The sequence below is a fragment of the Drosophila teissieri genome, chromosome 2R, assembly GCF_016746235.2.
Source record: "Drosophila teissieri strain GT53w chromosome 2R, Prin_Dtei_1.1, whole genome shotgun sequence".
NCBI classification, from domain to species: Eukaryota; Metazoa; Arthropoda; class Insecta; order Diptera; family Drosophilidae; genus Drosophila; species Drosophila teissieri.
The window spans coordinates 15,475,920-15,503,291 of record NC_053030.1 but is presented as its reverse complement, the minus strand read 5'-3'; the positions used below and the strand labels follow the sequence as shown (position 1 = coordinate 15,503,291).

The 27,372-nt window shown below is 42.5% G+C and overlaps 1 protein-coding gene across 1 annotated transcript; it reads right to left on the bottom strand.

Moving 5' to 3' along the window:
- Positions 1-6,342: 6,342 nt before the first annotated feature.
- LOC122613875 (transportin-3) lies at positions 6,343-8,396 on the bottom strand. Its single transcript, XM_043788291.1, has 2 exons — positions 8,294-8,396; positions 6,343-8,243 (listed from the first exon to the last, which is right to left on the bottom strand). The coding sequence occupies exon 2, from the start codon at positions 8,162-8,164 to the stop codon at positions 6,401-6,403; it is 1,764 nt and encodes a 587-aa protein (XP_043644226.1). The 5' UTR covers positions 8,165-8,243; positions 8,294-8,396; the 3' UTR covers positions 6,343-6,400.
- Positions 8,397-27,372: the final 18,976 nt, after the last annotated feature.

The following is a 27,372-nucleotide window of genomic DNA, read 5'->3' as shown; positions in this document are numbered from 1 at the left end:
CTAGGTATTCATTCCACGGCTTCTGTTTGAGCTGTTGATTGTTTAATAATTTTTATTTTTGCCTTTTGCGTTTTTTGGCCGCCGCTCTTCTCAAGTGGAAGTGCATGTAATTTCATTTGCAATTTGCATTTAATTTTTTTTTTGGTTTTGGCGCAGAAGAGATTTGTGGGCCGCACTGATTGCACCAGTTGGGGCGCCAAATAAAATAATTTGTAGTATATATGTCCTGCACTCCGCCTCCCATTGCCGCCCAGCTGACACTCAATAAATCAGCGAAATGTGCGAGCAAAATAATAATTAATGGGCCGAAAGGGGGGGAGGGGGAGGAGTAGGGAATGATGCATGAAAATTTGTGAAAAATTACACAATTTCCGCACACCCAATTATAATTGCCAGCGAACCGAAATGAGCATTGCACTCTTAGTATGCGGCACATGTAGAAAATGAGTTAAGTGTTGGCCATCCCACCAGCAGCAGCGGAAGCAGACAACACTTGGCTTAATTTCTATGCTCCACCGTCTGTTTGTCTGTCTGTCTGTCAGTTTTTCCGCTTTTCCTCCTTGGCACATATCCCTTCTTCATTGACGGCGCTCATCATCATTTGGCAGAGCCGCATGTTCAATATGATTCGTGACATGTTAGGGAATTAGTGCTATAGCCCCACTTTCCACATTCCAGCATTCACCACCCACTGCCACCCACTGCCTCCACTGGGTGGGTGGTGTTTTCCCGGCCAAAAACAACCAGGAGCAGTCCGAGTTGGAATTGCTGGCCACGTGCGCCACATGTTTGTCATGCCAAGTGGCGCCAAGCGGCCTCATTAATGTGAGTTGCTTTAAGTTTTATTTATTTATTATTGGACTTTTGCCGGGTTGCTGTGTTTTCCTTCTTCTTCTTCTTCGTCTAGTTTTCCCCAGCTCACTGGCTTGATTCCCTCTTGTTTTTCCACGGATTTGTGCTAGCTAATTGCTTTTTGTTTGGTCCCGGGATCGAAACTAGTCCGTGGAAAATAAGTGAAATTCAGGAAGTATTTCGGGGTTTCATGTTTAGTAGTTCAACAGCAAATATCGCCTTATAACTTAAGTGAAAACATCCAAAACACTGATTGCAAAAAAATATACAAAATTCATAATCAATAAAAGATATCAGCTTTAAACATTAACTTTAAATATTTAAAATAGATATTTTTTATATGAAAAAATGCCTAATAAATATTAAAATTTTCACTTATTTTTGGGTAAAAATAAATTTAATACTTTTAACCAACTGACAGTATTGTAATTGCCCAAAACTCTTATTGCAAATTATAACCCAGAATTGCTCCATATCGAGTATCCGACGTGTGGTCGTCGATGAAACGCCGTGAGATCCCCCAAGCAAAACAAACTAGTTGTTGCCAGCTTTTCTTGTTTACAGTTTGCAGTTTGCAGTTTGCAGTTTGCATTTAACAGTGTTGCGACACGAAGTTTGCGGCGTGTCTGGTTTGTACACGAGTCCCTGGTCCCCTGGTCTCTTATCATGTTAGTTGAGGCTTTATTGCCCCGAAATAGTGGCTCAAGAAGTATTTGGTTGCATGCCCCGGTGTCCTCTCTCTCTCTCTTTAGGTCCCCATGCTCTTCCTTAGTGTCTTCGTCTAATTTGTAAAATTATTCGCACGTACTTTCTTATTAGTTTGTTTTGCCTTGTTATTTTTTGCTTTGCCAGAAAAGCGAAACTTTTGCGGAATAGCAGCCAGAATACATCGTTCCGGTTTCTGGGTTTTCTGAATATGCATAAAGTATTTTCAAGTAATTTAAAATGGCTATATGCTTAATTTATAACTGCCTAACATGACTCAGTTTTGCAAAATAAATTTTGCATTTTATTTGGTATTTCTATAAAAAAGTTGTGACCCGCAGCAATTTAGTTTATCAAGTGAACCGTTAAAAAACGCTCGAGCGAAAAACTAGAGAGCTGGAAAACCTTCAGACAACAGAAAATTTCCATTTATCAAGCGGCATAACAGCGACATTTGATCAAGATATTAGCAAATGTTCAATTTATTTAGAAAAACCGCTGCGGCACATGGCCCAAAAAAAGAAAGGCGCACACACAAAGCGGAAAAACAAGTGCTGTGTGTGTGTGTGAATGCAACACGGTAAAGGAAAAATCCAAACCCAAACCGAAACCGAAAAATGCAAATCGAGCTGGGGGAATTAGTGACAGCCGAGCGGAAAGACCGACTCCACTTTCAGTTCCAGCTCTGCCCTTTGGAGCTTTCCCAGTGTGACATTTGCAATTGACAGTCGCATCGAGTTGAGTTTTCAGTTGAGGTTTTCCGTGGGTCCCAAGGTTTTCCGGGCGAAAAAGGGGGGAGGGGCTGCACACAAAATACGAAAAAAGGAAAGTCAACTGCAGCCTTTGCTGCCATTCCTACTTGCGCTGCGACAATTTAAAACTGCGAAAGTTTTAAATGTTCGCCTCGCGCTCCTTTTTATTTTCAAGTCTTTCCTCTTCGTGGCGCTCTTTCCTTGCGGCAAAATGTCAAACTGCGGCCAAAGTTCGCGTGCAAAATGGCGTCCCAAGTGGGCGTGGCAGGGGGCAGGGGTGCAGAGGGCGCAGGCTAACACGTGTGCAGTTTTCCGAAATATTTCCTTAAATTCGCCCATTCTCTGCGATTAATTTAGCCGGAGACGGTCGTTTCTTATGCCGCTTAAGATACCTTTTGCTGCAATGTGGTGAGAGAAACTTCTGATAATTTGGATGGCACTTAATTATCATGTAATCACTCTGGTAATACTCAATTACCATATAATAAATATATACAGCATAAAAGAATGTACAGCATTACAGAGTTAACTATTTGCAGTATCTTTTTCTTTATTCATTTATTGGGTTTACTGTTGTCTATCAAGTAGAGGCGATCTAAGCAATTTAATATCTATATTAATACTAATGCAAACCTATAATTTGCCATGCTTCAAGGTAACCTTTTTAACATTTAGTTGTTATTTCGCAAACCACAGTGCCATTTGGATTGGGTCAGGTGAGAAGGGGCGGAGCACTTACTTTTAATTAGCAAACAAAACGAACATGAAATCGTAAATGAAATGCCGACGAAACCGCCGAAAAGTATGCAAAACTTTTGTTATTGTCGCCAAATAAATTTCGCCAATGCACTATGGGGAATTCGACATGTTTTTTTGGCATAAATTAATATCTCGTAAACTATTTAAGATACGATGATAATTTTTTTGTCTATTCTTATACACACCTTTACAATCAATTTGGCAAAGTGGTCGTGTCGTCGCCCCCCAAACAACCCCCACATCGGCCCCCCGCCTCCCTATTTTTAATATTTTTTTTTTTTCTACTAAATATATTCTTCAGTATCTATTTCAACGTTGAAAAATAAGTCATTTTTATTTTTCATTTTTATTCGTCATAAGGCCAGAGCCGTTTCAGTGGTAGTTTTCATATGATATTCAACGGGCCTTGCCTTCCGTCCAGGCCGGGTATTATAAAGCTTTTTATTTAATTTATTTATTTATTTTTATTTTTCAATTATGCAAAAAAGTGTTATAAAACATGCCATAAGTAACCTTGATTAATTTCAAGAAGACTGTCGTCGATATGCCCAACTATGCGTGCGCCACGCTACTAGGAGGGCCGCATTGAAAATTGAGAGGTTGCTACCTAATAATTTAATTTTCGCGAAAAGTGGCAAAAATTTGCAAATGAAACCTATATGTTCTAAATAGGGAATTAATCACTCTACAACATGGACTAACACACTTACTAAACAAATTTCAACAATTTTTTAAAACTCTATTCAAAGTTGAAATTTTATTTCGAAAGTTGGACGAGAACATCACTTGCTAAATATACAAATTGTTAAGTTTACACTCACAAAATAAGCAACATATTAGTTGAAACACATAGTACACACCTCAAGAATGAGTATTCATTTCAAATTTGAGGGGTTTAGGCCTTGTGGTTCAAGAAATATTAATTTTAGTAAGCACTAAAAAAGAAGCTCTCCGATGGCATGTGCTTTATGTTACAACAGCTGACTTTACAGCTGTTAATTTTAACAGTGGACTGTTAATTTAACATTTGCGTTACAGATTATAAATCTTTGATCAATTCTTAATATGTTAAAAAAAAAATTTTCAAAATTTAAAACACTTTAAAAAATACATTTATGCCAAAAAAACAGGTCAAATTCCCCATAGTGCAATGCGACGGCGGGCGTGGGCGTAATGGGGGCTGTGTGGGCGTGGCTGGGCCAACAAATTCAGCAATTGGAGGAAATGAGAGGGGGCTGAAAAACAACAAGCGGCTAACAAAAAGTTCCACCGACAGCAAAATTATGTGGCGTCAAATGCGTCGCGTCGCCTGAGGGCAAACCGCCTGCAACTGGATCCTTTGGGGGCGATCCAGGCGGTGTGGGCGTGGCCAGGTGGTTTTCCCACCTCCACACTGTGCGGTTGCCGTCGAGCTGAAATTTATGCTGCTGTGTGAAATTTTACGCGACAGGTGGAAAAATAAAAGCAGCCGCACAAAAACTGCAGCAAAAAGTTGCATCCAAATTTCTAAATGGCGAAGGAAGTGCTCCAAGTCTGTCTGAATATCCTGACTCCTTGGACCTCCTCGCCGGCGCGCATAAATTTACTTAAATATTTAAAAGGACGAAGGACGAGGCAAAAAGGTCCCAAAATATCCTTCTTCAACACTTGATTAGCAGCACTTCCAGTAATTTTTGGAAAGTGGGGTGGTTGACTGGGGGTTTCCATGTTAACACTTGCCCACAACAACTGTCCTCATTAGAGAGGAGGGTTCCCGCTCGTGACTGGCAACGTAAATCATCAATTAAAACAAATTTTCCATCTGGGGGCAATGTTTGAAATTAATTTTTAAAATGAAATGTTTTCGTAAATTATGAGGGTCACTTGAAGTGGGTCTAAGTGAGATGACTCGAATGGAATGGCGAGTAAGGGGTGTTTTGGCTGCGCTAAAATATAATTTTTAAATTGCTTATGAAATGGGTGAGAAATTATAAGTATACATATAAGCACATTCATTACTCTAATTGTTTTAGGCAATACGTTTAGGTATGCCTTTCTTTTGAGTTTCCCAATCCCTGATATCACCAGCTACATTCTACATAACTCATAAATGCCAAATGATTTCAAATTTGCACACTTGCACTACCCGCAACATTACGAGTGGTAATTGCAACCCAGTGGCAAACTCTGATAGCCTTAGATCTGCTGCTTGATTTTTCGTAGGTTCCTGGAAAACGTTTACCCAAACCCAAGCCTGCACCAATAAGTGGGGGGCATATAAATTACGGGAATAAAAACTGAAATTGCTGCAAAAACAGAAACACACTTAAAACGAACACACACACACACACACATTGCAGAACGTTCAACAGCAAAGCAAAAACGGAATATTTATGAACGCACCACGCGACGAGGAAAGCGAAAATGCGCCAAACGAAATTGTGGACGACGATGTGGGGATGTGGGGAGGTCGGGATACGGGTACGTGGGAATGGAAATGGAAATGGAACCAAGACCAACGAACCAAGTCCAAGTCCGAAGTCCTGTCTACCCTCTCCTGCACCGCACACACACACGTATATATATATTTTTCCTACTGCCGGGCAATGTTTGCTGGCAGATAAAGCAAATGGCAAAAGTGTTTTCCACGCGCGATCGATATACACGGCGCCAGCAAGGCGGGACAAATTTTCATAGTTCAAGTGGCGCCTAGGAAAACCCAAGCCCACCGAACCCACCAGCCAAACCCACCAGCAAATGTGGCCAAAGGCGGGCGGCAGTAAAAATGCTGCTCGGTGGGAAATAAATGCGATAAAAATTATTGCGGAAGTGCGCAGGCGAGCAGAGTGAAGAACAAAATTATAGAAAGGAGCATCAGGAATTGGTGTTTGACGCATGTTCCTTGCCTTCCTTTTTCGGGGCCCACTCCTGTGGCACCTCATCATCAGCCGGGTCCTTTGTGTTTCGGTTGAATCATCGCCAAGGACGAAGGCGGGAATTGATATCACGTGTCAGTCCAACGTCAATGTCACTCAGTCACTTCCGCCCAAGCGAAAGACGAAGGACTCCTGCGCCTGGAATGAGTGAATGGAATGAGGGCATAAAAACGACGGGCTAAATGAGCCACGGCTTTCTCGGATCTGATTTTATTTTACGATTTAGGCGTGTGTTGGCCTTTAGCTGTTGCCAAATTAGTTAGCCAAATTAACTTGTCTATTGGCGTAGATTGTCGTTTTATGACTCTGAGCTGAGTCATGTTGCAAATTATCCACTTTTTATGCTTTGTTTTTATTTTTATTGCTTTTAACGAGGTTTATTTATCTGAATTTATAACAATTGTAACAAAATGTAGTTTAAATAAGTTCAAAACTATTCTGTAGCAGCTTGAGACGATTTGCTTGAGTGTGGACAGGACACCTGAGCCACTTTACATTAAGCATTGACCGCTTTGCTCTGAGGATATGCGTGGCAGGTAGCTCCCTGATCAGAGCACAGATGCTGGACAGCAGCTGACACCGCTCGCTCTCCTCCAGGCGGAACTCGTCCACCTCGATGGCCAGGATAACCAAGTAGTTCCAGTGCGGCATCAGCAGATTCAGGCGGCACTCGATGGCCGGCAGCATCGGCTCCGCGCGGCGCAGCTCGTTGACCAAACAAGCCCAGATGATCTCGATACTCACAGTTTGCGGGATTGAGATCAGCTCGAGGAGCTGTAGGCGTATGAAAGCCTGCGGGCGATCGTGTATGTGGTTTAAAATGCTGAGGATTATATCAGTTTGTTGCTTCTTCATGCTGCCCATCAGGTGACGCAGGAAGAACACACCAGCTTCCACTGTCGTCCAGGGGCTCTGCTCATCCACCACGATATTGTACAGCCTCTCCATGGTATCGGCATTTATCATGTGAGCCATATCCAGCAGCACCTCACCTATGAGCCCCCGGAAACGCTGCCTGTCCGCCGATCCTGGTGGCATCGTGAATTCATAACTGGCTGGCAGGGCGGCACGTGGAAAGAGTAGATCCAGGAGCCGCAGGAAGTAGGGTCGATACACGGAATACTTGTAGGGATCGGCGTCGTGGAGCACTTCCTCTGAGATCGAGGACCACATACCCAATGAGGCCTCCATCACCTCCACTGGTGACTCTTCGGCTATAAGTAGCAATAGCTCGATGGTTAGCAGTCGCTCTTCGAGTCGTTCGGGACTCGTTTGAGTTAGCTTGAAGTGTGTGTTGAACAGATTCACAAATATGTTGCAATAGTTTTGCAACAGTGGGCTTTCGCCCATGGAGCGTTTGAATGCCGGTTTCAGGGAGATGACCAAGTCGGCCAAACGGCCATCCAGATCAGTTCTGACCAGGGATTGTTCGAGCATGGCCACGATAAGTTCCGCCGCCTGCAAATGTCCTTTCAACAGCGGAGTAACTAGAATAGTTTCCACCTTTAGAAGCAGTTTGCTATCCAGCACTTCGACGGGTGAAAGCAAACCAAATTTGGTCCAGGACGCGCAAACAGCCAGGCATTTCGACAAGGCATCGTCTGGTAGGTCCTGTCGCTCCAGAAGTCCTTCCAGCACATCTAAGATATACTGGGATTCAAATTGGAGCTGGTTGATTACGATGTGCAATTGCTCGGCTGGCAACAGAAGATTCGATGGCCGCGTCTCCTCAGGCACAACCTTCAGGACCTCCAAGAGTGCCATCACGTATTGGGGTTTCCCGGATAGCTTCTGCACAAAGTCTTGTAGTTCGTGATCCCATTGCGAAACCATAAGGCCCAAAGCCGATAGGCAAACTCCCAGCTGCACAATCAACGAGTTGGAATCCGGCATCATAGCTGCATCTTTAAGGTGTTCAATCAAGCAATGCTTTAAGGAGATAAGCTGTGACTTTCCCAGATTATGAAAACATTCCTTTATTTTCTTGGCCAAACTCATAGCCGCAAAGGTCATAATGTGCAGGTCATGAGGTGGCCTGTGGGATAGTATTTCATCAGCTATTATCCAGGTGTCATTCGACTTCTGAAAAGCGGCCAAGTATTCATCGGCCCACACAACGTTGCCCATGTTAAGCGTATTAACCGCCTTTATGACATGCTCCGTTGTGAACTCTGTACTCATACTGCGGATATGTTTCAAACAAATGTTTCTTTAAATAAAAAAAAATATTCAAATAAAAGCCAAATAACTTGCAAACTTTCTGCAAAGAGAATAGGTTATTTAAGAACAACAGTTTTGGGCGAAAATTACCTATAAATCCTCAGTGAGCTATGAGGCAGCTATAAGAAATACTATTTTATTGTTGAAAATGGTTCTTAAAAATAATACATACAATTTACATAAAAATTGACAATAAAAGGAAAACTAGTGGTGAAAAAAATGAAAAACAAGCTACTTAATGAATTGAAGTATTCTTTATTATTCTTTTGTTTGTTAGTAAATTTATAAATTTTTACTAATATTAAGCATACCATAAAAATGGAACAATTTAATGGAGGCTGATAGAATATAAGTACGTTTTTTATTTAGAGGCATACATATCAATATGAATATTTGTGACTTAAATATAGATGACTCAATAGCATCACAACGCTACATTTGTATATATTTCATACTTGAATAGCAATGAGTCTTATCCAGCCAAGCGAAATATAGACTTTACAAGTTGTTCTGGGAAATCGCAACCTTGGTCCTGCGCGGCAATCAATTTTCCCAATAAATGCAGTGCGTTGAGACAATAAAACTCTATGAAAACTATACAAACAAGGGCCTCGAACCCATTGTACATATAGATATGTGTCCAGATTGCCGCAACTAGCGTTTGCCCAGCTCAAATGTTTACCCTGTCGTCTCGATTCGCAGTTCCAGGACGCCCCTCATCACGCACAAACGCACAAATTACTGGGGGGAGAGGGGTGGTTGGGCGCCATTTGGGGGCGGAGGGGTGGAGAGGTGGAAAAGTGCCTTGACCAGCGCGAACAATAAGCAATAAAATTATATGCCATATTATACATACATACTCGTACACTCGCCCAGCAATCCACTCACACTCGCGCCGATATAATTTTGAAATCAGTTAAGTGTTGGCTTTGTTCGATCGGGCGTGCAAAGGCAGTGCTCCACTCGAAACAAAGAGTAGTGAAATTGGCAGATTTATATTAGCGAAATATTATATTATCATATTTTTTAAGAATTTATATTAAACTGTTTATGTTGTACAATACAACCCAAACCTAATTGAAACATTTTCAATATTTGTTTAATATTTAAATTCGTTGTAATATATAACTATACTTGGTTTATAAACATCTGTAGACTCGAATACTCGAATTCCCATTCCCAGTACATCCCATCCAAGTCGAACTTCTCGAACCACCCTCGCTTGGCGGGTCTGTCCTTTATTGTCGCGTTGTGTGAGGAGTACATTAAATGCGCATCATAAATTTCATTACATTATTATGGCGTTGTTTGCGACAACAAGCGAGTGGCGTTAGCAGGATTCGACTACTTTATTGGATCGCCTCCGCTGCAGCGACGTCAAATCGCATAAATAAAACTATCCGATTCTATTGTCTATCCATCTGCCAGCAGTCTCTTGGCCAGCAGTCTCTTGGCTTTATTAATGCACTAATTATGGGGCGTGGGGGCACGCCCACTGCACTGCATTTTGTCCACATTATTTATGAGGCCGAGACTGTCGGCCTTTTTCCCGAAAACTTCCTCCTCCAAGAAGCACAAGGCACACGCCTTTATTTTGGCAGGCCAAACAAGAATGGGAGGGTCAAATAACCGAATTGCGTTGGAAAATTATTGTGCCTTGCCAAAATTTAAACAAAGGCGCGGCGATGTCCTGATGTCCTCGTTGTCTGGGAAATTGATTGCTTGGCACTCGCCAGCGACAAATGGCAGTGAACTTATGTCGATCTAACTGGGTCGGTGGATGAAAAACTGTTTTCCATAAGAAGCTTTAGAAATATTTAGTTAAAACCAATTGAATAGAAGCAGAAGTTGCATGTTGCTGAAAAGCCTCTATCTATGAAGTGGTATTGAGAAAGCAAATACCTAGAATGTAGTTTCACTTTCACTACAACCTGCAGCTACATGGGGCAAAAAATTGCGAAATGTTCCGCAAACTGGAGCACAAAACTTAATTTGCAACCAAACATTGTTACGCTGCAGTGCCATCGAGAGGGTCAGACGACAACCGCAAGAAAAGCCAATCAAGCTTACAAGCTGACCGCTTACATGGCAGGACACCCATAACAGGACCCATAACCGAACTATAACCCCACTTTAATCCCTTCCCCCCTGCCGGTCGACGAAGTAAAGGCGAAAGTAATTTGCAAGCCACTTTGCAGCGCCACAAAACGGGGACACTAAAAAATGGCTGTGGAAATAATTGAAAAATTTGCACTACATAGAAAATCGAATTATGAAGAAAGTGTCGTTGGCGCTGGAAATATCAATTAACACAAAACAAGAGCAAAACCCTATTAAAACCTTATTTATCCTGGCCAAAAAAAAAAATGTACAGAAAACAAACAGTGGATAAGCAGCGCAGGCAGCTATAAGGAAATTGTATGGACGAAGTTGGGGCAAACAACCCTTGAGTCGGGGCATCAAGTTGAGGGGCTGCAGCAGTAGCTGCAGAATTAATTGCTTTATATGGCGTGATAATTTATTGAAGCCCACGATGACCAACATGGGAGCAAAGGAGAAGGTCCTGGCCCTCGACTTGGTCCTGGTCCTGCTCCTGCATTTTCCTGCCAGGGATAACACAAGTATTATGCCGGCAACGAGGCGTAAGGGTCAATCACATTAGAGACATGCGATTCGAGGGTGGTTGCTCCTGGACTCGGATCCCTGCGTCCCCCGTCCTTCGTCCGTCGTCCTTCGTCCTGCGTCCATGGTCCTTGGTCAAGGGTTGCCCTCTGCATTCTGCAATCTGATTATGTGTGCGGAGGAGGGTCGGGTAATAAGTTTTTCCCCGAATAATAAACATGCCAGAGGTATTGTGTGTTTGCCATGATGTTTGTGCCGCAACGGGAAAATATGGTTGAAGCGTCTGCATAACTGCGTGAATTACGTAAGCTAGACAAATATTTGATTTCGGGAGATGATAGCAAAAAGTCATCTTTGACAAAGGCATTTTAATTGAGCATTTTACATGGTGACATGCTAACAACTCAATGGAAACAGTTCGGGTAAATGTGTGAGAGGCATTATTTTATAGATAATGTATAATGTATCTATGTTATAACAGAAGCATATATTGAATGGTATCAACTATACACATCAGTTATAGGGTATTCGTGCATCACCAACTTTTAACGGCCATACATTTTTTGTTGTGGAATTATTTCGCTTTTACCCCAGCGGATTTACGCACTGCCGACCGAGGGTCTTTTGTCGAGCTCAAAGGTATGGTATGAATATAATCAGCGCATTCAATCGACTTAATTTCATTATGAATACGGAGGCAGCTAAACGCTGCCCTCTCACTCGCCTGGTGCCATGATTTTCTTTCGCCGCTTGGCCCAAGCCGCGCTCATAAATAATCTTGCCAACTTGTCGGACAGGACACTCCCCTTCTAACCCCCCTTCTCCAGGTTTTCCGGCTACCCGATTTCCCCCGTTTTAGCCACCGACAGCTGCTGGCTGCTCGAGTTGCAAGGAAGCAGCAGCTCCTACCACTTGGGCTGGGGCTGCTTTGGCCGCTGTTGACAAACAAATATGAAACTAATCCTTGGTAATTAGTGCGCCAACTTTTGCTGCATTTTGAGCCGGCAAAGGACACAAGGACACCAGGACACCAGGACACACGGACACGCGGACGGGAACTTGTAGTCACTGCTGCCGCCGCTGGAGAGGGACTTGCGTGCTGGCTGCTTTTCCGTATCTCAGTGTCAGGCATTCTCGGCGAAAAACTTGATACCAGAAGGTAATTGGTATTAACTTGTTTAAAAAAATTTAAAATATCTGCTCTCTTGTTTAAACACCTGAAGTTTTCTTCCTTTGCCAAAAATATTCATAATTAAACATGGAAATCTTAGTACTAACTTAAAAATAAACTCTGTCTGAAGTTATATGTATCTAGAACGTTATCTATTAATTAGTTTGTAAATGTTTTAGAGACTTTGTCACATATTTTTCCCAGTGCACTGCTAGCTCCTGGTCATAGGAAGTTTGGAGATTCCTTATGCTTTCTGCTTTTTGCGGTTTTCCCGGTCGCATCACGTTGTTTTTTTTTTTGCTTTTTGGTCGTTTTTGTGGCGATGTCGTCGTTATTTTTATTGGAAAAGTTAAGCTTGTGTTTTGATAGGTTTCAGTCGTAAAGGGATTAATTAGTGCGGACTTCGCACCAGCGCCACCGCCAACAGGATAAAGCCAGGCGAAAGTCTGGGAGTACAAGCTCAACATGCCGCCTCGTGTCGCAATGCATAATAAAAGTTAAGCTGAATTGCATAGTGTTTTCATATGAAATGGGATACGGCATCCAAATGGCATGTGTGCATATGTATAGGAGTTGGCTTAATGAGCACATTTTGAAGTGAAAGAGGGCCTCATTTCAACAAATTATGGCGCTTGTTAAAGGTATTTTAATTCGATTCAATTCTTGTATTAAATTATAAACATATACTTTCTTTTCCTTACAATATGCTTCAATTTGTCATATTCAAAACTGCAGCAGCCACTCTTCTTTTTCTGCCAATTCCAAACTCAATTACTTACGAAATTCCGCACACAATTCCTCATCTGACCACTTGTCTTCAGTGGAGTTTATTAATTTTATTTACCCCGCGACATTTCTCAGTTGAAATTCCAATGCTGCAGCTTTTCCCGCTGTTTTTGCGGACCGCTTGCCGCCTTTTCTTATCTTTTTATTATGAACTGCAGCGACAATTTTGCTAGCCATGTCAGCGCATGATTTACGAGGCCGTGGCGTACAAATGAAAATGGTACCAAAAAGCGGTGTTCTACAGAAGGGGAAGGGGGAGGGGTTCTGCCCGGACAGACAAACCTTTTTTGTGGCTCTGAAGTTTTGGCCACAAAACAGGAAACGGAAATGAGTGCGCAGAACGACGCTGGCGACATGTGAAATGTGTTTGCTACCAAAGGAGCACACGAAAAACAAAAAGCACAGAAAAAGCGGCACCAGCAAACACATGCAAAATAAACGGGTTCAAGTGGCGCTCGTAAAAACGGGCGGGTTGGTTGGGAAATGGGAAAGTGGGAAGTGGGGGGAAGTGGGTTAAAGCCAAAGGATAACTGTTGAATTGTTGGCCATAATAACAAGGCAGGCGACTCCCATGTGTGTCCGTGTCTGCCCTCGTGTGGGTGTGTTTGTGTTGGCCTGTCGCGTAGCAACTTGTGGCTAGCTTAATAGCAGTTAACAGCCAGCCGGCAAAAAGGGGTTGCGAACGGGGGGGTCAAAGGGCAGCTCTGCGGGTCGCCTCTGCACTCGCTCAAGTGCATGAAGAAGGAGCTGGCACAGTGTTAACTCGGTTAATAAATCCCATTTACTTATTAGGCAGCTGGATGCCAGCAGCGAAATGCTGCTTGAATTCTCAGTAAAATAAAAAGCTATTACTTTAATAAATCAGTTAAAAATATAATTTTTAGGAATACCATTTGTATACCTCCTCGAACATAAATCAGCGTAATATTAGGCAGCAGTGTGAAAGAAAGAACTTAGTTTAATGCGTAAAACAGAACAAGAAAGAGCGATTAAGTCGAGGAACCAAGTGCAGCGAAATCCAGTGAAATGAAATTCAATAGAACAACAAACGAACCGCGTGCTGTGAAAACAATCCAATCAATTTATTAATTAAGCAGACCACTCCGGCCAGAGCAGCGCCTGATGTACGACTATACGGGTATATATACATATATATATATGGAGCTATGCTATATACGATTGTCTGTCTGAATCTGCAACCCCTTCGACCCGCCGATGGTGTGCGTCTATTTGTCTAGCTTTGTGCAATGGATTTTTAATGTTTTTCCGCCGGACTCGAGCCGAGGCGAGTCGAGTGGGTGGACAATAATGTAACGCATTGTTAAGTCCGCTTGGCACTTTTCGCACGCCAGCTGTGTCCGGCTGGAAAAGCGTTGGAAAACCCCCAAGGAGTCCCAGCTAAGCTGCGAAGGAGCCGGCGAGGAAACGGCCCAGTCTTTAATGAGCCCCAAACTGCAATTACGCAAAACATTTGCCGCACTGCATGGCGTCGTCTGAAATAATTTTAATTGCGTTTTGCTTTTTATTTTATTGCCTTTGCCGTCCTAACGATTTCGTTATGCTGGAGTAAATTAAACTAAAACTGGAGCCACCGAAGGAAACCCATTAAAATGCAGGACTTTAGTGCAGTGTAGCCACTAAAGTAATAGTTGTAGGTGCTTTAAGTGTACATTTGCTACATTTATCTCTGTTCCTCCTTTACGGTCTAGCAGTCGTATTTTTTAGAAGTGATAGCAATAATTATGAGTATTATAACAGCCACATTAAGAACTAGAAATCCATTTAAATACAGTTTCTTACACCTATTTGCACTAACAACCCAATCGAATTGGTTTTCTACTGTTCTTCTATTGGTTTCTGAATAAAGAATTGTTCAGTTCTTGGGGAAACGCATCCATTACTGGTCGAAGAGAATGAATATTTCTATTAGCTCATTGGCTGTCTGCGGCATTGCGTTGGCACTTACATTGCGTAGGGGAAATGTTGAATCTATCAAAATCAAAGTAAATCCTGGCGTTCCACCCATGACTCCAGAAGGCAAATAAGGGGAGTTTTCTTTTAAACAAATAATTATTTGTAATAATGAAATGGGCGATTTTGCAAATAAAGTTAATAGGAATGATACAAAAACATCATTTGTTTTGCACTTTTTTTTAGCACCTTTTCGTATATTTAAGTTATTTTGTAATCGTAAGTAATAATTTGGTCAGTCATGATTTGGATTTTTTGCCATAAATCATTAAAACTAACAAAATTGAAAAATTAAGCATATCATATAGCTAAATTTATATAGTACACAGAGCTTGTAGTATAATTAAAAGACATCGCTTATTAAATTCGCATTATTGTATTTTTTTAGGTATAAGTGTCAAGGCTTAGAGTTCTACTTATTTCATTTGATTTCATAACGTCTAACGTCACAGATAATTCTAAAATAACGATTAGAAACCGATTGATTCACTTGCTTGTCAAACTATTGCCAATCCAATTGTCCACACTTCGCAGTTGCCTTAAACACATAAATACCCACTTTCCACGGAATACCCATCCAAAATGAAGCTATCACTTCTGATCATAACCATCTTAGGACTCGCCCTCCAAGAGCCCAAAGTTCAACCAAGGGTTCCTCCTTCCATTGGATAGTAAAATACTAGCCTATCGCCTTTATAATAAAAATGTTTAACACTTTGTAAGCTCAAGGTTTTTGCATAATTCTTTGATTGTATTCAATAATGCCCGAAATCAGAAAGATTCAGAGGCCTGAAGTTTTATTCAGGATTATAGCCATCACTAGTTATTATAATTAAGCTATAAATTATAATAACTATGGTGTAATGTTTGATTGGTAACCAAGCATTTCCACTCACAGCTGAGTACGTGCTCTTGAGCCCATTTCCTCCAAGAGGCAACTTTTGTTGCTCGTTTTTGAGATAGTTTTAGACAGCGCAGGCGCTCTGGGCCTCAGTTTTTTTGGCTAGTAACTCACTCAAAATGTAGTTGGCTTTTTAAGCCTGCTATTTGTAACCCTGCGATTGGGGATGAATGCAACTGCCGAAAAAAAAAAAAGAGGGACTCGGATAGGTGGGACAATTGCAGCTAATTGGCAATAATCAGGCATCGACCATAAATTGGCGTTAACAAGGCCAACAAATCAGCGGAACGCTGGCTATTTGGCAGTGGAAATTGTGATTGAGCTGGCGGCATAAATCAGCCAAATTGAATTACGAAAAAAACACTGGAGCAATAAAATCTAGCAATTATATTTATGCATACATGCAAATGGCTGTGTGTGTTCCTCTGGCCTCGCGACAATTTAATTACAATTGGCCGTGGAGAGAAATTGCAGTTGCCGCCGCACTGGCGCCGCAAAATATGCTAATTTATATTTATACGGATATGGAGTTATTCCCCAGCCGACTTTTCCGACATCCCGATGCCGATCCCCCCCGTCCCCTAAATTTCGATCCAACTCCAGACTCCCGAGGCTGTGTGAAATATTTTCGGCGGCGACTGCGGTCGTAAAATTTATTGTTGCCAAATGCATATTTGTCACATTTCGCAATGTGTTTGGCGGCCATAGAACAATTTACAAGCAACTGGGGACTTTGGCTAAAAGCCTTGCCCCCCCTCCCCCTCCACTTCCACTTCCATCTGCTCGCGTTTGAAAAAAATAAACTAAGTAAACTAAGGCCATCGGGATGTGCCGCACTAAGAGCGCCTTCGACTCGGCTGAAGCCCAAATATTTTATACATTTAATTGTTGCTTTTTGGGCCAGACATTTGGAGGAGCTAAGCTGAGTGGATTAAACATATAAAATATACTTTTTCCAGAATATATATCAGCGAATGATGTATGCAATGAGGCCGCACTTTTGAGATACTCGTAATCCCTTACTGCATCACTCGCATTTCCATATTCTAATATCGCCGAAGGGTCCAGAAACTTGCCATCAACATGATAATTGGCCAGCACTTCTAGGGAACATATCCATTGCCTTTGCGCTTCAGCTGTCACAACACCAAAGGATTTTAGTTCAGTGTAGCAACTAAAGTACTAGTTTGTAGGTGCTTTAAAGTTTCTGAACAATTTCAGTTCAGTTCTTAGGAAAACGTATCCATTACTGGTTGAGGAAAATGAAGCTTGCTAGTATCTTATTAGCTGTTTTCGGCATTGCGTTGGCAAAACCACCTGTTGACTTTGTGACCCTTAAGCCAGTTCCTGGCGTTAAGCCCATGGCTCCACAAGGCAAATAAGGAATAATTATTTGTTATATGCAAACGGTAGATTTTGGCAAATATAAATATAAATATATAATATTAAGAGGAATGATAAAGAAACATAATTTTTTCTATTCTGTTCAGTTCTGTTTGGGCAGTCATGCTTTGCATTGAAATTACTAACTAGGACAACTGCTTTTGGTAATATTTTTTTAGAAAATAATTACAGACTAGTTAATTCTTAATGTCAAGGTTTTAAAATGGTTCAACAATTAGTATTTAGAGCCGTAACCAATCAATAATTTCTACTGCAAAGCCCAAAAACATATAAAAGGCAGTCCATGGGACTAAAAAACATTCGATTCAGACTCCAAAAAGAAGTTTGCACTTCTGATCATTGTTATTGTTTTGTATAAGGATAGCGGTCATATAACATTGACCATTGTTAAGATTTTTAGATGTATGCATTTAAGCCGCACTTTTGAGATACTCGTAATCCCTTAATGTATCTCTCGCATTTCGATATTCTAACCTTCCCAAGGGTCCGGAACTTTTCATTGCCCATTCCAGGGGCGGCTCACTAACTAAACTGGCCATCAACATGATAATTGGCCAGCACTTCTAGGGAAAATATCCATTGCCTTTTGCCCTTCAGCTGTCACAACACACAAACACTCACCCAGCACACACACACACACACACACACTTCACACCTCAGAGACTCGCTGAATGGGAATCCCCTGAATGCTCGCTAAACAAAAGAAATGAAGTCATTTGTAATTAATGAGGTTTGTCACCCCAATTTTCCGCAACTTCCAGCGGGCAAAAAAAAAACCAAAAAGGAAACATCAGACTACAAAAGTGGGTGGTGGGCTAAAGTTCACCTGCCTGCCTGCCTGGCATATTGAAAATCACAGTCGGTGAGCGAGCAGCCGAGGAAAAGTAGAAAAAACCATCCACAAAACAATCTAATTATATCGTTAAGCACACCAAAATTGGCAGCAGATCCACCCCTGAAAAAGGAAACCTCATCTTCCCACCACCCCCCAGGTGGTTTTTTGGGCGGTGGGTGGCCTTGGGCGGGGTGGTCACCGCAGCGCCGCCACCTTCGCCACTTCTCACCGATGTCACCTTGACAGACAGTCAGATAGACAGACAGACATACGCATACTTGACCCTGACAGACAGGCGGACTTTTGGGGTGACAGTTTCCGTTCGCCTGTTTAATTAAAATTATGTAAATAAATTTATTTAGCTGACACTGCGCCGTAATTAAGTGCAAGGGGAAGCGCGAGGCTCTGCATCTGTTGCCTGACAAATTTGGTCCACCTTGGCGGACAAGTTATGCGCTGTCTTCAGCTGTTTACACGGAGAGAAACTAAACAGTATTAAAAAATCTGTATGTTAATCTTGATAGAATAATAAGGAAATCTTTCTGCTTTTATGCTCCATTTGTATTTACTGGTATTTAAATTCTTTGCTGTATATATGAAATGCTGCAATCGGTGGTGCACATTTTCCTGTGTAGCGCGCTTTTGTCTCCGCCAGTGTCTATATATGCTAACAAATTAGCCTTGAAATGAGCAATTTGCAGGCCATGGCTGTGACGCGGAGCAAAATGCTGGAGTGGGTGGATTGGGTGGAGTGGGTGGATGGGTGGGTGGTGGGCTAGGTGGGTGGGTGGTGCTGTCTTCGCCGTGAATACAAACTGAGCTGACAGCTGCTGTCAGTGGGCGCACGTCAATGGCGGGACGTCAGGAGTATTAGATATTCCTTCCGGGTGGCGAGAGGCGTGAAAAAGCAATTAAGTGTGAAGTCCTTAAGTTTCCGCAACAACACCAACCCAAAACAAAAAAACAAGAAAAAACTCGACTTTTTCCCTGTCTGGGTACATGGAACGTAAATGAAAAATGATGTAAGGCATGCTAATGGAACGCCTTCACATCACGTACTCTCTCCTCAACTCAACTTAAAGTTTAATAAATTCCAATGAAACCCCTTCGCACGAAGACCTCTCAATCACTCGGTGGAGCGAAAGTCAAATGAATTCGCTTTTGACAAGTCGCACAGTTGACCTCACCAATTCGACATTCATGGGCCTTCATAATCCGCATGCAGACTAATGAAATGCCAAAAGTCAGGGGCCCATTTCGCATATGTCATCCACCTCCTCCCCCAATTTATACAGTGAACTCCACGCGTGCTCCATTGACGTCACCACAGTGAAGCCATGTTGACATCAACGTGGGGGAAATTGTTTTGATGAATGTGTCGATTTAATTGATGAATGAGTTTTTAAGCTGGCAAAAAATCGAATGGCATCACGTTTTTCCTCGCCTGCAAAAGTGTGCATACACTGTGCAAAAGGGATGGGTACCACATACCACTGATTGATTAATGGTATAGAAAGTATAAATATTTTTTAATGAAAGTGTAAGAAAAACAATGTTGTAGGAAAATTAGTTAAATTAAAGCTCGCACCAAATGCAAAATGCGTCGGTGGAAGGAAGGAAGTGTTTTGCATGTATTTCATGTGATTTATAACCGAGGCACCTTGAGGGATGATCACCTGACAGGTGAGCGGACCTTAATTGAGTACTCGCACTGATGCCGATAAATATGCTGCAAGGACGAAAGTCAAAAGTCCTGGCTTAACAAGGCCAAAAAGTGTGCTACACAAATGCGAAAGCCAAAGCGCAACAATTGCAGGCCGCAAATATCAATAAAAAACTAGTACAACATGCAGCAGTAATGTTGCGATTTGTTCGCTAACCGAGGCACAAAGGCGCCCCCCAAAAAAAAGGGTGGAAATTCGAGCCCGACTGCTAGTCAGTCTCTGGCATGCAATAATATAAATTCCAGCCAACACACACGGCCCTTTAATCGAGGTAAAAAAGAAGAGAACAGCAACCAGAACACTGAAAATAAAATCCAACATCAAACTATAAATAGAGTCTGGCAGTGGCGCTCCTTCTGGCCTCCTGGCCGTGCATGTGCCGTTGTTATTGGAGTGCATTGCTGGGAAAGTCTTGTGGCTTCATCTACAACAGCATGCGGTTTGCTGGCAGCCAGGAACGCCGGCAATAAAAGCCGGAAAACTGGAGCTGAAATGGGAGCCGCATGCAGCGGCGGTTGAATATTTAAAGCTTTCGGCTTACGAAAGCCCAGCGATTGGATGGAGGTTAGACAATCAGACGGGGCCGGAAATATATGAAGAGTTTCATATTCAGCCTCAGCCAGGTGAAAAAGTAATGAAGGAGTGCCATAAATTATTTAAATAAATATATCAACTTTTCGTGGCTGCCTTCTTACTGGAATAAAATGCGAGTAACTCCTTGAAAAATAAATAGTTTTCCATTTAATTTACAGGGTAAACTATTTCCACCCTTCAGTGATGCATACATGTATGTACATAGCTTTTCATCAAGACCCCAAATCACACAAATATTTTATGATTCGCAGCCACTTAAGATGCCTATCTCCCCACTTGACCACAACTTTCGCCTTAAATACACTTTAAATGGCTCGTAAAATGCTTTGTGATAAGATTTCGCCCACTTTTCGTGGACTTTCCAAATGTCATATTTCCTGTGACTGTAACTGGACTCAAGTTAATTATCAGGCTTAGCAGTTTGCTAGTTAAATGCCACCCCATCCGACGCGCTTTTCCTCGAATGCGACACAACGTATAAAACTTAATGTGCCGCGTGCGCATAAAACAAAATTTCAACTGCAATTAGTCGTGCAAGGCTCTGAAATGCCCCCCGTGACCCGTGACCCGCGATCCTCGCTGCACGACTTTCCTCTGATAAAACCATAAAAAATTTTCCGCCAACATGGCGAATAATTTGGCTAACGACATTTTGTAACTAATGCTGGCCAACCGCAGCAACAACAGCGATAACCATTAACACGCCCCCTTTTCCGAACGCCCATCGCCCATCGAGTGGGAAAATGCAGCAACGGAGCGGAGCAGCCAGCTGGTCATTAAAAGTCCACCCATAACAGTTTATTGTAATGCGACCGCTCGTAGGCCAACTGGACAAGTGGCCAGAACCGCCCCGCCCCCTCCTCAAACCGCCCCCTTGTCAACCCCATCTTGGGGCTCCGACGTATTGCTGCTACCCGGCGTTGCCACTTAATTAGAAAAGTTTTGGCGCGCCACGAGACAAAAGCCATTGACAGCGACGAAAAGTTCGGGGAACGCCCTCGGTCCCGCTCATTTCCTCCATTTCCCCCATTTTCCCCCCTTTCCTCCGCTCCCAAGCCATCGACAAACTGCATTCCACTGGCCCAAGGAGTTATATGGATCTTGTGGCACTGAGAGACTTGGATATACTCTATAAATAGTTTTAGAAAGTGAGGGTACTGAAACCTTGGAAAAATTGGTTAAAACTACATGCTAGTTTTTGATGGGACACTCGCCTGCCTTAAATATATTTTTCAAATACCATTTTCAAACAAGAAAAGTTGTTAAATATATAGATATGTATCAACATTTCTTAGGAAATACAACTAAGAACTGCATACATATACTTCTACCTGGAATTTGTAATGAAGAATAATGAAGGATATGTTTAAACCGCTAATTGTACAATTAGTTCATTGATACTTTCAGAGCTTAGAATTGGATCCCAATGGGTTGTAGCTCCTTAAGTAAATAGTTATACCCTGAGGCAGAGAAGAAACATGCTAAATGTTAGGCTATTAGCAGCAACAAATGACATTTGAGAAAGACAGCACTTTATTTTCGCTTTTTTCGGGGACAGCAGCTCAAAGACTTTGAGCTCTGAAAATGGCAGTGGGGGAATGGGAGGACGCAGTCGAGGAACATGAAAATGAGTATGGGGGTGCGGGAATGGAGGTTAAGTCAACTGAGGCCACCTGGTACCGCGAACCGGATACAGTGCTCCCCATTCAACGCCACTCTATTTGCGCATTTTTTCCAATTAATTGCCTCTACGTGGGCGTCCGCGTCGCGAATGTCAACAAAAGCCGCGGCCTTGTGCGCCAACCCCCAAACCCCCAAAAAAAAAATGAAAATGACTCGGAAAATGGTGGAAACCACCCGCTGGCCGTGCTGACACAAACATATGTGAAACAAAAAGATAGCGGCCTACAGTCTGGCACAAGATATAGACTCATCAATGGGTTTCAATTGAAAATTTTTGCACGGCACGGCACGGCTTTTCCTCTTGCCTTTCATTTGGTTTGGAAATGGGAATTGGAAATGGAAATGGAAACGCGAGTGCAGCAAACAATAAGCAGTTACATGCGGCTCTTAGGCCTTCGATTTTTGTGGATTGTGGAGCAGCTGGTGGCCGCAAGTTTGCACAGCTGCCGCGAAATATCTATGCAAAATTTAGCCAATATCCCATGAATTGGGGTAAGTAAATGGCATTTGCCGCACTGAAGGATGATTTCAAGAATAAATATAAACGCATTTCAAAAATTGTTTAGGAAAACAGAAAAGCTTACAGTGCTTACTAAAATCGTATATATGCACACATGAGGCAGCTTGCAATTGTAATAAAAAAATGAATAGAAACTCTTGCATTTTTCCCATTTTTCTTGTATAAGCCAACTCAGACATTTGATAGTTTCAATTCCCATTTCTTGGCAGCCATCTAGAGAGTTTTCATTTCATATTACTATTGAAATGGGCGTGTCGCTGCCCTCTTTCAACACCTACTTCGAAATGATGAGCAAGAGTCGCAAGCACGCGATATTTTAACAAATTCGCGACCATTTATCATTCGACGACACTTGCGGATAGGAAAGCCATGTCAGCAGCTGACGGAAGGTGGCTCATTCGCCCCTCCAGCTGCCACTCCCCCAAAAAGCACTACGCCTTTATTTGCCGCTGTCAAAACAAAGACTTCTTTTCCCAGTTCTTTTTGCCATCGCAACCACAAACAAGCGAATTAGCTGCCCTGCCACTGACAGGGTCTAAAATGGATGGTGAGAAGGAGTTGGGGGACTGGCGGCTCCAAGACTGTCAAAAGCAAGAACCAATCCCAATTGGCGGCTCGGGAGCAGTGGATGCGATGCAGTGGAGGGACATCTTCAGAACATGCAAGTTGGCGGCAATTGAAAACTCATTGACAATTGACAATGGAAAAAATAATAGAAGAGCAAAACGACAGCAACTGGTTGTGTTAGTGGGGAGCCAAAACTCAATCGCAGTTACATTTCAATGTGGTTACCCAGGGTTTGGCCAGAAGAGAGTGTATATGATGTTTGCAACATGGAAAAATGCAAATATATTTTATTATATGAAAGATCAATTAAACGTTGTTAGAAATTAAATATTTTATAGATTAAAATAAATTGTAGTATCCTTTCTCAAGTCGAGAATGAGCTAATTACGTCTGTATAGATATCAAGCATTTTATGAGATAGAATAAAGATTTTTTCTATACAGGGTACCTTAACCGACCCATGCAGATTTTTCCACTCCTTTGCCGCAGCACTTTGTTTTGCAGTTTGCCGCTGACAGGCAGCATTTTGTGTCCTTGCTGCTTTCAGCTACCCCGCTGCCCGCTGCCCGCTCCTCTGGATTTTCCATGTTGTTGTTCATTCATTTGTATTGGCATGCTGAGACGTTTTCTATTTGAAATTGTCAGCGGCAATTGATATGCATTGCTGTAGTTGAATATCTCTTTGTTTTGTCTACCGATTGCGGTTGGCTCTGCTTCAGGAAATTGATTTCCACAATCATACACCACATGTACGTATAACCACTTGCCTTACAAATGAAGCCCCGGCGATTAAAAGCAGGAAAAATCGAGGATAAACTGCGACGGAGAATCGACGGAGATTGCTGCACAGTTGAACGCGCGCCTGCAAGTATGCAACGGCAGAAATGCATTTAATTTTCGGCCAGCCAGTGAGGAGGAATTTTTCATTGTGATTTGATATTTAATGCACGTACTCAATGAAGAAATTCCAACAGCAGCGCATTAGTAGACAGGGGCGTTCGGTAGCACAACGCCTGCCAATTGCTTTTCAACATATTTGATGCGACGACGACTTTCGACATTTTGCAACTTGGCCACGTACAGGAAAAAATCGAAAAAAAAAAATAAGAAGAGGGAACGAAAATCAAGAAGCTGGTAGCTGGAAATCGTTGCCAGCAAAGTGCAAAACCAACAACTGCAGCTCTCAGAAAAACAACTGTGACTTTGGTTAAGCATACAAACTGTATATAACGCACACAAACAACCGCTGCCAGCCAAAGTGAAGTGAAGTATACGCCATGTTGACCCAACAACAAACATAAAATGTAATCGCAGCTAATAAGAAAACCAAGCAGATCCTCGCTGGTCACGATTTACGCTCGTTTCGCATTCGATTTGCGATGCACCGCCGCTGCAGCAATGGACCACTGCACCACTGTCCACATAGCGGGCACAGTGGGTAGAAATACGTAAAATATGCAACAAAATATATTTCATTTGAAGGTAAGATAATAGGTAGTGCAACTATGGTTCGATTGATTCACGATTCCCACTAAATTTCTCTTTTTTTTTTTTATCCCAACTTTTCTCTCTTGCCCCACTGTGCTGGCCAACGGACCTGGGCTGCCATGTCAATGGACATTTAATGGCGTTCCCCATTATGCGCCGCATCAAATGTGCCAAATACGCTTCGCTGGCAATAAATGCTGCATGGCGAGGTTTCGCTTTTGGATGCAACCGAATCTTTCTCCTGGCCCAGGCGACTAGTCCTTCTCCATCCTTCTCCATCTTGGCCCCATCTTGGTCCCATCTGGCCGTGGTCTGCGTCTTCGTCTTCGTTCCGGCCACGATTTGCAATTTTGTGTGCATCAGCCTCGCCCGGCGTCTATCGTAATTTTTCGTGAATTTCTTCACGTACTTGCATTCCATCTTCATCGCTCGTCCTTCGTCCTGCGTCCTTCATCCTTCGAATCCGATAGCTTCAGCTCCTGTCGCTCCTATATCTCTGCGCTCTGTCTTCTGGCCAGCTTTTGGCCCCGGCTGCAGCAGTGGATTCTAATGGCATAACCTTTGAATAAAATTAGCATTATCGCAGCTCACTTTGGCGGCCATTCCGCTTCGTCCGACTTCAGGTGTCTGTGTGTGCAGCTAGTGTGTATGTGTGTGTGTTTAGCTGTGTGTGTTTGGGGATCAATAAATATGCTCAATGTCTTTTCGGGCGCCATATGATGCCTGCAAAGGCCATTAAAACACGCGCTAAGACAAGGCAACGTGGAGGTCATTGAGATTATGCCTTTCTAGGACTTGAATTTAAGGCGCTATTTGTTTATTGATTTCTTAAACATTGCATGTGCTTTTAGACAACATTCATACAACATGAGCCAGTCAATTTTATTTGTTTCCTTACCAAAAAAATGTCGAAGGAACTGAAAGACGTTTAAATTCTCACAAAACCAAAAGGCCCATCTACAAGTACAAACGAGTAACAAATCGCTGCTGTAACTTTTAATTTTGTATTCCAAAAGTCGAGCATCAGCAGCCAAATGAAATAGCAATAATTTTGAAACCAAAAAGTTGCATCAGAAACTATTTGCAGTTTTTTTAGACCCCACGCCCCCAGCAACAAATCTCCTCCAGAGTGTAAATGTTTTTTGTAGGCACACACACACATCAATTACGGGTTTCCCCCACTGCCGCTGCCGGGAAAACTAATTGGTGGAAAATTAAGTTTTTGCGCCAAAATGATGGCAAATTGAAATGCAATCGGGGCAAAGCGGATTATTGAAAAACTTTCATGATTGAATTCTGCTGGTTGGCCCAACATCGGCCATCCTCCCCTGCAGTACCCGGCATGTTTGTGGCACCCAGTAGCTCCGGAGTCCGGATCCAGTAGCTCCGGCAAAAAGCGCAACGAGAACTTAATTCCGAGCAGGCTGCTCTGCATGTGTACGCTTGGTTGAGGCCCATATGCGATTGGCGGAGCTTATGGCTCTTGTGTGCCTGCCAAAAAGAAGAATCGAAAATGAAAAGAGGGAAAAAGAAAAGGAGGCACGGCAAACAGGGCCAAAAATTGTGGCCCACACGGCGTTACAGCGATTTATATTTTGCTACTTTCGCTATAAAAAATAAATATGCAATAAAACAAAACGACAACGGGTTCCGACATATGCATTATTGTCCTGCTCGCTGCTCCTTCGAAATATTTGCTAGCGAACGAAGACATAAACCTGAAAAAATATATGGCGCATTTGGCAGAAACGAAGGCAGGCGCAGGACCGAAGCCAAGACAAAGGCGTTTCTAAATGCCAGTAGCTGCTACTGCACTGGAAAAAAAGTGGAGCACTTGACAATAGTTTGTCACTACTGAATATACAAGGGATACTGATTATAAGTAATATTTTTAAAAGTTTTAATTACATTACATTTAAATATTAGTCTTGAAAGATATAAAATGCTGTCATGAATTGTTCTCACTGCTGCGTCGTAAGACAGCGAACAACAGGGCGTATTCGTATCGTATTGTTCTACCAAATTGCGCTCTCAGCTGGCGCACGACTTGACTGCATCTACTGTGGCATTTGGCATGCATCAGAAGGGGGGAGAGGGCGAAAGGGGGCACTTTATGAAGCGCGCATATGTTGCACCCCTTTCTGCACGGGCACAAAGGGCTGGATGGGCTAGGATAATAAAAATGAAGGACTCTTTGCCGTATTCCCCAGGCAAATCACTGCAGTCTCGGTCGCAGGCGAGGGCTATAAAGCAAATCGCTTGACATTTGTTTTGATTTGCCTTGATTGCTAAAAATATCTGTGAGACGGAAATGACATCGGCCAATGGAGATGCATAAGTGGTATGGTATGGATATTATTATATTGGCGAATTACCAAAGCAGCGGATAATAACAATAAGATTTCACTTTTTCAGTTCCTAATCAAATAAATAAGTTGGCTTATTGTCAACTTTGGTAGAATTTGGTAAATCTTATAAATGTTCAGTGACTAAGGAGCAAAGCCATTTAAAATGTTGAATTAAGATCGCAAAAAAACGTAATAGTAGTTCATAATACCCCTTAGGCCAATCTTAATCCTTTCAAAGTGCTTCCCAAATCTAGTCAATCCTCCTTCACTAATAACCTTTTGGCACTCACTTACCCATTCCCCTTGTGGCATCATAGTTTTCATCATGTGCGAGTAAAGTGACCCGACTGACCCTCTTAAGTGACTCCACGTTCACATTCAACGTGGCGGTGTACGAAAGTTTCTTCTTATCATAATTTCGAAGACAATTAGCCCGCAATGTGTGTGCTCCTTCGATACGAGAACCCATGCCCAAAAAACCGTATCGATGGCAGCGAAACTTCGTCCGGGTCTTCGGCAGCTACTTGAAGTTTACAGCCGCCGGGGCCAAAACAA